At 42.5% G+C, this 14,374-nt stretch overlaps 2 protein-coding genes across 3 annotated transcripts in view; both read left to right on the top strand.

The window, feature by feature from the left end:
* LOC127952897 (integrin alpha-3-like) overlaps nt 1-14,374 on the top strand; it is a 147,896-nt gene that overhangs the window by 113,442 nt on the left and 20,080 nt on the right. The gene's annotated exons all lie outside the window — the stretch shown is intronic.
* LOC127952898 (integrin alpha-3) overlaps nt 1-14,374 on the top strand; it is a 44,843-nt gene that overhangs the window by 10,389 nt on the left and 20,080 nt on the right. For both annotated transcript variants that reach the window (XM_052551791.1, XM_052551792.1), the window contains exons 2-5: nt 12,352-12,479; nt 13,093-13,178; nt 13,286-13,523; nt 13,614-13,706. In XM_052551791.1, coding sequence (XP_052407751.1) covers nt 12,352-12,479; nt 13,093-13,178; nt 13,286-13,523; nt 13,614-13,706 — 545 coding nt within the window. The remainder of the gene's footprint in view (nt 1-12,351; nt 12,480-13,092; nt 13,179-13,285; nt 13,524-13,613; nt 13,707-14,374) is intronic.

The following is a 14,374-nucleotide window of genomic DNA, read 5'->3' as shown; positions in this document are numbered from 1 at the left end:
TCGTTAATGGCAATGGTGAACAGGGCAGGCCCGTCCATCAAGTCTTGCATCTTGTCTACGGGTGAATTGTGATAAGTCTTTAAAAGTCCAGTACTAATCAACAAAACAATGTTACGTCTGAGTATTAGTTAAAAATGTCATTGTGGTGCTTGAGGTGTCAATGGAGTAGGGTAGGCACTGTGAAAACTTTGGGCTCCAACAACTTTGAGATCATTAGCCGCATTTCCACTGTCGGGCCAGTGCGAGCCAGGGCTTAAAGCGGGCCGGGCGGGGCTCATAGCCTCGGGCCAGTAGCACCGAGGCCAGAGTAGCGCAGGGTTTCCACAGGGGAGCTTGAAGCTCCGCTGCTCGTCACTAAAACACGCCCTTTACACGCCTCTCAGAACAACGTCATGCAACCTCATTATTTCACTAACAAAGAGAAGTTATCAGAAAACTAAGAAATAAGTCACTGGAACATGCGCGATCACAAAACGAACATGATAAAAGCGGCCGTTTGTTTGCATGCTTTGTTATTCAAATTCAAAAGCATGGATGTTTTAACTATAGAATAAGTGATACATTGATCATAATGATTTAATTTATCAAGACTCAAAATTAATCGCACATAAATACACTTTATATTTTATTTATTTATTTTTAACGCTTATGAAAATAGCCTGCTTATTCAGTAGAGTCTGTTTCTGTTTATTTGTAGTCACAATGGCCTGTACGTCACATTAAGAATGAATGATATCTTTATTTTTATAAAGGATCCCGAACAAAAACATTATTATATTTTTATAATAGGCAACATGAGCTAAACTCTCGAGACGAGGCTTGTGATAGATAATATAAGTTAGTAAATACACGATTGTGATAGAGAATAAGAAGCTGACGTCCGATTTCTTCAAGCGGTCATATTTTCCATGTTTAATGTTAATGCCCAGCGTGCATAGTCTTTTACATCGCTTATAAATATTTCTGCCCTGTATGGTGATTATAATCCACATTGGATCAAGTTATTTCAAACACTCGCTGCTGACTGAAAGTGAGTTTTGAGCTCAACTTATTTAAATAAAGCGTTTAATGCTGGCGTTATAGCGGCTATCTTTCTGAAATGATCCACAGCGCAGACTCTCTATTTTTATAAAAGCTCCCGAACAAATATCATTATTATATTTTGATGATATGCAACGTGGAGCTAAACTCACGAAACAAGACGACAGATAAAATGTTATTTAATAAATACACAATTGTGACGTCTGATTTCTCCAAGCGGTCATATTTACCATGGTAATGTTAATGTTTATCGTGCAGTCTTTTACATCGCTTATAAATATTTCTGCTTTGTTTAGTGATTGTAATCCACATCGGATCAAGTTATTTCAATCACTCGCTGCTGACTAAGAGTGAGTTTTGAGCTCAACTGATTTTAAAAAGTCTTTAATGCTGGTGTTAAAGTTGTTTTCTTTCTGAAATGATCCGCGCTGACGCTCTCCAGACACGGAGAAACTCCGCCTTTGTTCGTAACCCCTCCTCTAGCCCCAGCTGGCCCGCTTTGGCCCAAGGATTTCGTCGGGCCGAAAAACCCTGGCCGTTGGCCCCGAGGAAGCCCCGGCGAGGCACGATCAAGCCCCGGAAGTGACAGTGGAAACGCGACTGGCCCTGGCACGCACTAGCACGCCCGGTCCTAGCTCGATAGTGGAAACACGGCTACTGAGTGGTCTAGACAGCACGTCATAAACCACTTTCAGCTGAGGTAGAGTAGGTTTGTCTCACCTCTGGGCTGAAAAGCATGGAGGGATAATGACTTGCTGTGCGTGTGGAGCATCCTGGGATTTTGGATTAGATATTATCCATTAATCTGTAACAGCTGGAGTGTCAGGAATGAGATTTGTCACCTTGTGAATGTTCTGGTTGCAGGGTGATTGTCAGTTTAGTGACCGTAGCAGCTCTGATTCTTGCGGTTCCTGTAAAGAAAGACTTAAATGTGTGTGTGATAAATTATAAAGTGGAAGTTATGAGACATTTGGCCAAGTGTGGTGACCCATACTCTGTATTAGTGATCTGCATTTATCTCATACAAAGTGCACACACACAGCAATGAACACACACACTCACACACACACACACACACACACACACACACACACACACACACACACACACACACACACACCATGAACACAAGGAAGGAATGGTTTTGGAAAGTTTAGGGTTGGTAAGATTCGTGATGTTTTGGAAAAATGTCTCTTAAGCATACTTGGGCTGCATTTATTTGTACAGTAAAAACAGCAATGTTGTGCAATATTAGTACAATTTTAAATAACGGTTTTCTATTTTAGTATATTTTAAAATGTCAAGACCTTGGCTTCAGTGTCACATGATCCTTCAGAAATGATTGTGATATTCTATATAAAAAGTGTCTTTACTGTCACTTTTGGTTATTTTAATTTGTACTGATTAAAAAGTAAAAAACTTTCCCCTTTTGAATGATAATGTGCATTGTGAACAGTTTGTAAACAAATAGCAAATCACACAATGTTAGCATATTTGCTAAACTAAGAGTCAAATACTAATACATATCACACACATTTAAATTTTGGGGTAAAATAATTAATTTCAATGAGACTCAACTGTTTTATTGATGTTTTTCAGTTTTGTTTGTTGCATTTTTTTTCTTATCCACCATGATGGATTTGTTTTTTGCACTGAGTGCAGTGCATTATTTTACCGACTTCTCTACAAAGGACATGCAGTGCTGCCTAGAGAAGGTGTCTTAGTTGACTTCATGAAGTTTTGAAACAAATATAATGCCTCAATATGATGATCTCTGCTCACCCACTCACTTGAAGGTGTAATGAGCTCTCTAGGCATGTTATTTATTGTGCAGCATAGTGCTGATTCTGTTTTGGTTGCTTTCCCATTCATAGCAATGTGGGAGTTGAGGGACGTGAATTTCACCTGCCTGAACTTTTTCTATAAGGACTATTTAGTGAAAGTTCTGGCCTTTAGAACAGCTTGGTGGCACACATATCAAACAAAGGTGCAACGTGAACTCTGGAACTGATATGAATTCAGTGAAACAGTCGAAGCTGATAAACACACCTTCTTCAGCAGGTTATAGGAAGTGGTGAACCCTGTGATCTGACTCATAGCTGTTTTTTAACTAAGTCAAAAACGTTCACAATCATCATGTGAATCAAAAAGAGGTTTTAATAGGGCAGGAAAGGTTTTTAAAAACTAAAAGAGTCCTTCTATTAAAGTATTCCAGCTTCTAAACTTCTTAAGGAAAATGGCAAATGTCAGTGTATATATCTTCAAAAGATTCATTAGACCAGGAAATAAAAAAAAAGTGAAATCTCAGTGTGATTTGCAGTTCAAACATGCTGCAGGATGTTTCCATCTGACTGAAAAGCAAAATGAAGACTAATGCTGTGGAAAAGATTAAATTAATCTATTCGGGTTGAGTCATAGGCTCTCAAACAGAGCAGCTTTGATGAAATGAAGCACCAGTGAATGCGAAGCCCCAACCAGCTTGTGGTTCATAAACTTGCCTGAGGTATGTGCCGCTCACCACCAGACCTGAAGATAATTGTAGTGGTAAAATCCTTGTCATGTGACTGTTTAAGCATAAACAAGCTCAGGTGTAATGCACTGGAAGTATGATTCGCTATACAAACAAATTACACTTCTCTGCAGATGTTCTATGTTAGAAGTCAGACTTATACCATGTTGTCTATTTATAAAGATAATCACACTTTTTTTTTTGCACCACATATATTATAATTTGGTCTTCAATCACTATTTTAATGAGCACCCTCTCACTTCTGCTTAGAATCAAATAGATCATTTTGTTGCTTCCGCACCTTTAAGACTTAAGCAGAAGTAAAGGCCCCTTTTGCATATAAAATGAGCAACAGCCCCCGTAAAAGGTGGTGGACATGCAGCAACAAGAAAGAGTCTGACATTCTTCTTGTTCATTCACCTTCTCTTGACTTTCTCATATCCTGTCTTGTCCTTGCTGAAAGCACATTTGGAGTCACATGACTGATTGTTTGTGATGGTGGTTTGAGGGGCACGATCATTGGGAGAGGGAGGGACGTCTTTCACATCACCTTATGTCTTTCGTTGTCCCTCCTTGTCTTCCCCCTCTCTCTCTCCCTCCATTGACTCATCACAGTCTACCTCACCACAATGTGTGTGTGATGCATATGAACAAGTACAGAAACGAGAACAAATCAGCAATGGAAGGAGTGTTGTCACTCCGAGCACAAAGGAATCCTCAGAATGTGCTTTGTAGTTCACTTGGGCCAGTGTATTTTAGTAATAATGTTAACCTGTAGCATTTGCGTTTATATGACAGGCATGCAGTTGAGATTTTCACCCAAAATAAACATTATTACTCAAACCCATGTAATTCAAATCCTCTATGACTTTGTTTTTTCTAAAATATATTTTCATGTCAATTTAATGGAACCAAACAGACCCCACTGACTTCCATTAAATGGACAAAAACAGTTGAAACGAGTGCTGTAAGTTGATAAAAAAATAAAAAATAAAAATGTATTGTGATTTATCAAACAGTAAATTCGAAATTAAATATAAATGAATCCTTAAAGCTACAAAAGTTACTGATTCCCTTGTTTTCTTTTGTTCTTTGGTTAAGAAACATCACATTAGCTGGTTTGTTAGGTTATTTTGGCTCCTATGACTTTAAGAGCTGCCTCTTCTGAACAGATCTGACATGCAGTGTATTTTCTCACAATTCTTTACTTTTTTTCTTTTACCATTTTCTTAAAGGGATCATGAACTTCCTCTGTTTCATATAATGTTTCATATAACTCCTCTCAGAACTTCTGACTGCCCCGTGTCTCGCTCTCTCATTGTCAGACACAGACGAGGACACAGAGGATTCAGTGATAAGGTAGTTTAATGTGAATCAGAGGTTTCAGACACAGGTGAATCTTGACACGTGGATAGAACGGTGACAACACAACTTCCCTTATGGTGAACGGTGATCCAGATGGTGCTCAGATGAAGACGATGGGGACAGGAAGACTGACGAGGATGAAAAGGGTTCAAGAGTTCAGGTAGGTTTAATAATGGCGTTCAGGCAAGTGAGGAGATCGGTGCAAGACCAGACGATGAGTGATGGTGACTGATGGCTTTATATGTGGTTCTGGTGATGATGCACAGGAGTTCAGAATTCGGGTGATTGGGGACGAGTGGGTGTGGCGTAAGTGTCCGATTCCGGGAGTGTAGAAGGTGTGGCTGTGACAGTACCCCCTCCTCCACGGGCGGCTCCTGACGGCTGGGATCTTGTGCGACGACGGGGTCTACCTCGGCCACGGGGAGCGGGGCGGTCTGGATAGTCTTGATGAAAGTCAGTGAGAAGGCTGGGGTCCAGGATGTCGTTACGATTAACCCAGCAACGCTCCTCCGGGCCGTAGTTTTCCCAGTCCACAAGGTACTCCAGTTGAGGACCCCGTCGTCGAGAGTCGAGGATAGCTCTCACCCGGAAGATGTCGTTGTCATCTTCGATGGCCAGAGGAGGAGGTACGGCATCATCACCAGGTTCTGTGGATGGAGGAGACAAAGGTTCAGTGAAGGGTTTGAGGAGTGAGACATGGAATGAAGGTGAGATACGGTACTGTGCAGGGAGTTGGAGTCTATAGGTCACTTCGTTCAGTTGCCGTTCAATAGTGAATGGTCCGATGTATCGGGGACTCAGCTTACGGCAGGGCAGTCGGAGGCGGATGTCCCTCGTCGAGAGCCAGACTTGTTGTCCAGGTTGGTATTGCGGCGTGGGTCCTCGACGAGCGTCCGCTTGCTCCTTATGCCTCCGCACTGCCCGCTGGAGATGCACGTGAGCCGAGTCCCAGACCCTCTCGCTCTGTCGGAACCAGTGATCTACCGCTGGGACCTGCGAGGGCTCACCTGACCATGGGAAGAGCGGAGGTTGGTATCCAAGGACACATTGGAAGGGGGTGAGCCCGGTGGTAGATTGTTGGAGGGAGTTCTGAGCGTATTCGGCCCAGGGTAGGTACTGGCTCCAACAGTCCTGGTTACGGTGGCAGTAAATCCTCAGGAACCTCCCCAGCTCCTGAATCTTACGCTCCGTCTGGCCGTTGGTCTGAGGATGGTATCCCGAGGAGAGACTGACGGACACCCCTAGAAGACGGAAGAAAGCTGACCAGACTCTAGAGATGAATTGGGGGCCTCTGTCGGAGACGATATCTTCTGGGATGCCAAAGTGACGGAAGACGTTGTGGAATAGTGCCTCTGCCGCTTCGAACGCAGTGGGGAGTCCTTTGAGAGGGATGAGTTTACATGATTTTGAAAACCTGTCGACCACTACCAGTACACAGGTGTAGCCTTGAGAGAGAGGGAGGTCAGTCATGAAATCAATGCCGATATGGGTCCATGGATGTTCAGGAATGGGCAGAGGCACCAGTTTACCTTCCGGGAGTCTTCTAGGGGTGTCTGCTATGGCGCAGACGGAGCATCCTTTGAGGTAGCGGACCGTATCCAGAGCCATCGATGGCCACCAGTAACGCTGTTGTAGGAGCGAGAGGGTCCGCCTCCTGCCTGGGTGTCCAGAGCCCGGAGAGGTGTGAGCTAAGTCCAGGAGGGTAATCCGATGTTGAGGGGGGACGAAGAGTTTCCCTTCTGGAACTCCCGGCGGAGCAGGGTGTTGAAGGTTTTCCTGTGCAATCAGATGATCAATACTCCACTGGATAGGACTAACTATCATGGCTGGAGGGAGGATTGGTTCTGGAGATTCGGGTTCGGGATCTGCTTGATGAAGACGGGAGGGGGCGTCGGCTCTATTGTTCTGGGAGCCAGGGTGATAGGTGACCTTGAAGTTGAATCTCGTGAAGAACAAGGCCCATCTAGCTTGGCGATGATTCAGTCTTTTGGCTTCACGGAGGTATTCCAGGTTCCGGTGGTCGGTTACCACCTCGAAAGGGAACTGGGCTCCCTCCAGCCAGTGACGCCATTCTTCCAGAGCCAGCTTAATGGCCAGTAGTTCACGGTTACGATGTCATAATTCTGCTCCGCCGGGGATAGCTTCTTCGAGAAGAAGGCACATGGATGGAGTCGTGGTGGATTCCCCTGCCGCTGGGAGAGGACTGCTCCGACCCCGGTGGATGAGGCGTCCACTTCCACGAAGAACTGGTGGCTGGGATCAGGGTGGATGAGGATTGGAGCGGTCTTGAAGGCTTGTTTGAGCAGGTGGAAAGCTTCAGTGGCCTCGGGGTTCCAGGACAGAGACTTGGGCCGGTTCCGGAGGAGAGAAGTTAGAGGGGAGCTGAGTAAACTGTAGTCCTTGATGAATCTTCGATAAAAGTTGGCAAAGCCCAGGAAGCGTTGAAGTTCTTTTATGGAGCCGGGTTGAGGCCAGTGTGTGATGGCGTCCACCTTCCCCTGGTCCATCTTCACGCCACATGGGTCGATGATGTAACCTAGGAACTGGACTGAGGGCGTATGGAACTCGGATTTGAGGTAAAGGTGGTGTTCCCGGAGTTTTCGGAGTACGAGGATGACATGATGGATATGTTCTTGCTTGGATGTGGAGTAGATGAGGATGTCGTCGATGTAGACAATTACGAACTTGTTAAGGTAATCTCTGAAGACTTCATTCATGTAGTTTTGGAAGACGGATGGACTGTTGGATAACCCATACGGCATGACCCGGTATTCATAGTGCCCGGAAGGAGTGATGAAAGCGGTCTTCCATTCGTCCCCCTTCCGGATGCGGATTAGGTTGTAGGCGCTCCTCAAGTCCAGTTTCGTGAAGATCCTGGCTCCGCGTAGTTGTTCCAACGCCGCTGGGACCAGGGGAAGAGGATAACTGAATTTGACGGTTTGTGAATTGAGGTGGCGATAATTGATGCACGGCCTCAAGCCTCCGTCCTTCTTGGCCACGAAGAAGAAGCTGGAAGTGGCAGGGGAAGTAGATGGTCGGATGAACTCCTGAGCGAGGGCTTCCTGTATATACTCCTCCATGGCCTTCTGCTCCGGGATGGACAGGGGATAGATTCGTCCTTTAGGAAGGGTTGCTCCAGGCAGGAGGTCAATGGCGCAGTCCCATGGCCTATGAGGTGGTAGCTTCGTTGCCAACCGCTTACTGAACACATCCTGGAACGCCCGATATTCAGGAGGGATGATATGATCCATCTTCGTGTCGGGGCTCTCCACTGATGTGGACTGGACCGGTAGGGAAGACTTCCTTAAGGGAGGACTGACCTTGGGGATTTTAGCTGGAGGAGTGATGCAGGTATGATGGCAGGACATTCCCCATTTCAGGATCTCGCCAGTGGGCCAATGGATGTGAGGTTGGTGGAGGTTAAGCCAGGGGCGTCCCAGGATGATGTCTGCGGTGGATTCCTCCAGCACCATGAACGTGATGTCTTCTTCGTGCAGGAGTCCCACGCGGAGGATGATTGTGGGGGAGAAATAGTGGACACGACCCTTGCCCAGCGGCTTTCCCTGTATGGTGTTTACTTTGAGTTCGACAGGGCTTCGGTGGTGTTTGGCGTTGAGACGAGTTAAGGTTTGCCGGTTGATGAAGTTCCCCGCCGAACCGGAGTCGATGAGGGCTTGTACTGAAACAGAAGAGCAAAGGTGTCTTAGAGTAACCCAGGTCTTAGTTAGATGAGCAGTTTGAGGAGGTATATGGATGGTACTCACCGCTGGGCGTGGAGGTCGAACTGGACAGGATGGTAAGAGGTGTCCATCTCCCCCACAATAGAGACATAGCCCGGCGTTGATCCTCCGCTGACGTTCCGATGCGGACAGATGGTGAGAGTCCACTTGCATGGGTTCAGGTGCTGGAGGAGCGACAGATGGTATAGCGGGCGGAGGAAGTACAGCGGGAGTGAGCGGATGACAGGCAGTGAGTCTCTGGGCAACTCGAATGGATTTCTGAATGAGATTCTCTAGTCCTAGTGAGTCTTCGTACACAACTATCAAACTTTGTATCTTGTCATTCAATCCGTGGCGATATGCTGTAATTAAGGCAGTTTCATTCCAGCCGCTTATGTAAGCGAGAGTACGGAAGCGTATGGCATAATCACTCACAGATTCATCTCTCTGTTGGTGAATGGTTAATAATTGGTCATGGACAGACAATGCAGAAGTTTGATGACCGAAGACGGATTTTAACTGGGAACAGAAGTTAGTGACGGATCCAAGGGCAGGTGAGTTCGAGTCCCAGAGAGATTCAGCCCATTGGAGGGCCTTACCTGAGAGTAGGTTGATGATGAAGGCTACTCGACTGCGTTCGGAGGTGAATAAATGAGAGTTGGATTCCATATAGAGGGAACACTGTAGCAGGAACCCGCTGCAATCCTCCGCCGTGCCGCTGTATGTCGCTGGTTTGGCCATGGGACTCGCAGGGGCAACTGAAGAAGTGACCGGAGTTGTAGCGGTGTTTGAGTTGTTGACAGCCGGTGAAGAAGGGGGAGTTTGTTGCATCAGTGAGGACCGTACAGCGTGAACCAGTTGCGTGAAGGGATCCGCGGTGCGGTCCTCGCCCGTGTCCGAAGAGCTCTGCATGCGGTCTGGTCTTCTGTCAGACACAGACGAGGACACAGAGGATTCAGTGATAAGGTAGTTTAATGTGAATCAGAGGTTTCAGACACAGGTGAATCTTGACACGTGGATAGAACGGTGACAACACAACTTCCCTTATGGTGAACGGTGATCCAGATGGTGAAGACGATGGGGACAGGAAGACTGACGAGGATGAAGAGGGTTCAAGAGTTCAGGTAGGTTTAATAATGGCGTTCAGGCAAGTGAGGAGATCGGTGCAAGACCAGACGATGAGTGATGGTGACTGATGGCTTTATATGTGGTTCTGGTGATGATGCACAGGAGTTCAGAATTCGGGTGATTGGGGACGAGTGGGTGTGGCGTAAGTGTCCGATTCCGGGAGTGTAGAAGGTGTGGCTGTGACACTCATAGGCTTTAGGTCATCGCCGATGTATTTTTCAGTCCGAACTCATTTCACACAGCGATTTTGCAAAAGGGCTGGGACAACGCGTAGAATTCATCGATGACGTCGACGCAAAAAATACCTAGACGCAAAATATGCGCATAGATTCGTCGACCTGTTTTTATTTCTCTAAAAAATGTTTGCAAAACGTTTACCTTGTGTTCTGAATATACGCGATGGCCGGATCAACATTCTGTCCAACGTTATATAACCAATCCAGGGGGTTTTCTGCATTGATCTTTTTTTTTGGCGGCTGTCAAAACCTTATTTGATCGGTGAGTGATGTAGAATAGAATGACAGCTGCGCCTGACAGGGCGCGCACGAAAGAGAGCCCCGGCTGCCCGCAACAGTCTTGAACAGTCTTCAAACAACACGAGCGCTTCTTGCTCTCTCTCTCTCTTGTGCATATTAATCAAAATCAATGAAAACGATAGAAAAAGGGCGAAACACCAAAGTTTCTCGCGCACTCACAGTCTTCAAACTACACGAGCGCTGTCTTGCCCTCTCTCTCTCCTCTCTCTCTCTCTCTCTCTCTCTCCCTCGTGCATATTAACCAAAATCATTAGACACGATAGAAAAAGGGCGGAACACCAAAGTTTCACGTGGAGCATTCTGAGATTTTTTTTTTTCTCCATGACAGACTGCTGGCTCCCACTGTTATTATTTATTTATTTTTTTTATTTTTTTGGAAAAGCACTCTCTGTATTAGCTTAAAGCCCTCAAGTTTACATTGGTTACTGTATTCTTTCAATTGCTCTAAACAAGTATTTTGGGTGACCTTTTTTATTGAATGCTAGACATCAAGTTGTTGTTATTTTCATCTGAAAGAACTTTTTTTCAGTAAGCTAGGCCCTATGTGTTCAATAAACTTGTTTCAGTAAACTAGGTGTTTTCAAGGCTTCAAGGTTTTTTGAATGCTATCTCTATACAAGTGCAAAGTAATGCATTTTCTTAGTCACTCATTTATTTTGTAATTTTAAGAGCAATAAACATATATTGCAATGTTAAGGAATTCATGTTTTTTTCATTCAGATATGTAAATCAACATGTATAAATTGTTAGTAGTCAGTTAATGGGGAGATAATCGAAATCGAATCGGTCAGACAAAATTAATCGTTAGATTAATCGATGCATCGAAAAAATAATCGCTAGATTAATCGTTTAAAAAATAATCGTTTATCCCAGCCCTATGCAAAACCTGTCGGTGAGTGGAAGTCAGGGCTAAAATCTGTGTGAGCTCGGCATTACAAATGGCTTACTTCTAACTGTCTCTGCATAGTGCTCTGGCACACAAGAATAAAAAAAATAATAATAATACCACCCACTGTGGCAAATATGTTACTTCTAACCCAAGTTCTCTGGTGAAGGATTGAAATCTGTGATGATTAGACTGTCAGACATAAGACATTCCTGTTGAAATTCACCAAACAGAATTTTAAAGAAGATGAAATGACCGCATCGCCCACTGAAGCCCATTCATAATCCCGTTGGACACGAGTCATGATCTGATGAGATCTCATCCCTCCTGAGTGGAATATTTATGAGGCCTCGGGCTGCAAGGTGGATAAAATTGCAACTAGGGAGCGCATCTCCAAAAATCATGAAACATTAATGAATCGAGCTTGCAGGCAGCACCGCTTTAGTCATTATTATATCTGTCGTGCTCTCGCAAATATTGAAATAAAATCCATTGATTTTGTGATTAGGGTTTAATGAAATGCCACTTTAATTCTCCTCACTTTCCTCAATGGCTCTGGAGGATTACATCTGTTCATCTGTGCCTGATGTAGGTATGTTAGGCCTGACTCTTATCTTTAAGGCTGCCTCATTTTTATGATCAAAATCAAATCGGTTACAAACAAGCTTGAGTAAGCAATTTTCCCTGAAAGGGATAAAGAATGTATGTATCATAATAGTTTGCCTGTGGAAAGAGAGGAAGAGAAACACATGAAGCATATTGCGCAAATCCATTCACCTTAATGTCTGAAAGTGAACACTTGAGTAAAATGTGATCGCTATCTCCTGTGGTTTTTAGATGCTTTATGTTAATCTCTTTTACCAGCAGGGTTCTGCAGATAGATAAAATCATGTCGCTTTTTAAACAATGTTGTCTGTACCTTGTTTAACTGGGTCCTGGAAGTAATGGGTTCTGACAAGTCCTTCCAGTCCAAATAAATTCACAAGCCCACACACGTGCAGGAGTTGCACAAGGGTTACACATTACACGTACACAGTGTCCACTAAATTCTGAAGATAAGGTAAAATATGAGCAATACCTGGCACAAGTCTGGCTGTGCATTTTGGCCTTATTCTTTTTTTTGTCTCAAGACAGACTTGAGCTCAATCAAGTTTACACATGTTTCAGACTTCTTGTAGGAGCACCGAAGGAGAAAGCAGAGTCGCAAATGTCAGCCAATGAGACTGGAGATGTGTATGCCTGCCCAATCACCACAGACCACAAAGACTGCAAAAGACTGAACCTTCTCAGCTCGGGTAACTTTCCTGACATTCATACAAGCCATGAGTTTTTTCTCGCGCTTCACTTTTTACAGTATTTAAAAATACTATTGTTGTTGTTGTTATGACAAACATATGAGAAAATATATTTACTTTCATATATTTCATAAAGGGTGGGTTATATTACATTTATATAATTTCAAGAAATGTATGAAAAATAGAAAGTAAATAAAAAATGATGAATTAAAAAATATTAAATCTATGAAATGTATTAAAGAAAAATTAATTAAATGAATGGTACATGGTTTTTTTTTCATATATTGATATTTGTAAATTACATGCCTTTATTTCCTCCATTTATAAATAATATTAACAATAATATAGTAAAAAAAATAATCATAATAATATTAAGAAATATGTAATTTATAATAATATAATACCATAATATGTATTATTATTATAATTATATAGATAGTAATACATGCCTTACAACTATAAATAATATTAGTAATAATACCATTCAAATCGGACTTATATTTGCTTTTAATTTGTTTTTTTGTTTGTTTGTTTTTTTCATTCATGTATTATTACTATTGATATTTGTTGTTGTTGTGTCCCACATGTCTGTATTTTCCTTTGTTTTATGCAGATCCTGATAACATAAATGATATGATGGATGGGATGTGGCTAGGTGTGTCGTTAGCCAGTCAGAGTCAACCAGGGGGACGTGTCCTGGTGAGTTTATCATAATGACCTCTCTTATGTTGGGTCTATAAAAAATCCATGCACAAAAAGCATTCCTCCTACCATCTTAACATAGTATTCATCGCTCTATTTACTAGGCCTGTGGCCATCGTTATATACGAAACATGTCAACCAACTTTCGGATGATTGGGAAGTGCTATGTTCGTGGAAATGATTTAAAATATAACCAGGCAGACTATCAGTGGCAGTCAAACAAGGAGGTGTGTGACCCCACAAATAATAAGGATAGAGAAGGCATGTGTCTTGCTGGGATGTCTGCTGCCATCACTCAGACTGAGATCTTCCTGGGTGCACCTGGATGCTTCAACTGGCAAGGTGAGGCGAATTTATTTACTTGTAATCATTTTGTTTCTACATGCAAGAATGATGTTAAATTCCCCTCTAATCATTTTCAATATTTTGCAGGAAACACATTTTCACAGTGGCATAACCCTGCAGATAATTATGATGACGTTAAGAGCAAGATTCTGGACTTGAATAGAGGGAATATTTACATTGGTGAGGCAGTGCTACAACTTTGCTTTCTGGATTCTCTGGCATTTACTCAGTTTTCAAAACAACAGCAACAATCAAAAGGTTATTAGTTCAGGGCTGTCAAATCAATTTATCACGATTCATCTCAGCCAAAATATGTAATATAAATGTGTGTACCATATATATTTATATGTATATGTAAAAACACACACATACATGTATTTATGATATATATGTAATATATGTTTTAGGGCTGTCAATCGATAAATTATTTTTATCTAATTAATTACTCAGCCAAATCCAAATCCAATCTGACTGAGAAATTAGCCACAAAAGATAATTTAAAGCCATTATTGTGTTACATGAGAAAAGCATGAAATATAAATAATGAAAAATAGTTTTTTATTCATACGGATTTTTTTTGTAATATGTAAAAAAAAAAAAAAAAAAAATATATATATATATATATATATATATATATATATATATATATATATATATATATATATATATATATATATATATATATATATATATATAAATTATCAAATGAAACTCTAAATAATAAATTAAAACTGCCAGTAGGCGACGATAAATGACTTAATAAATAAGAATAAGAATTATGAATAAGAATTATCATATAATATAAATATGAGACAATAACTCACATTTATTGTATGAAATGTAAGTTG

Source organism: Carassius gibelio, chromosome B3 (assembly GCF_023724105.1).
Source record: "Carassius gibelio isolate Cgi1373 ecotype wild population from Czech Republic chromosome B3, carGib1.2-hapl.c, whole genome shotgun sequence".
Classification (NCBI taxonomy): Eukaryota; Metazoa; Chordata; class Actinopteri; order Cypriniformes; family Cyprinidae; genus Carassius; species Carassius gibelio.
Note: the sequence above shows the minus strand (reverse complement) of the source record. Positions and strands in the feature narration are given on the sequence as shown.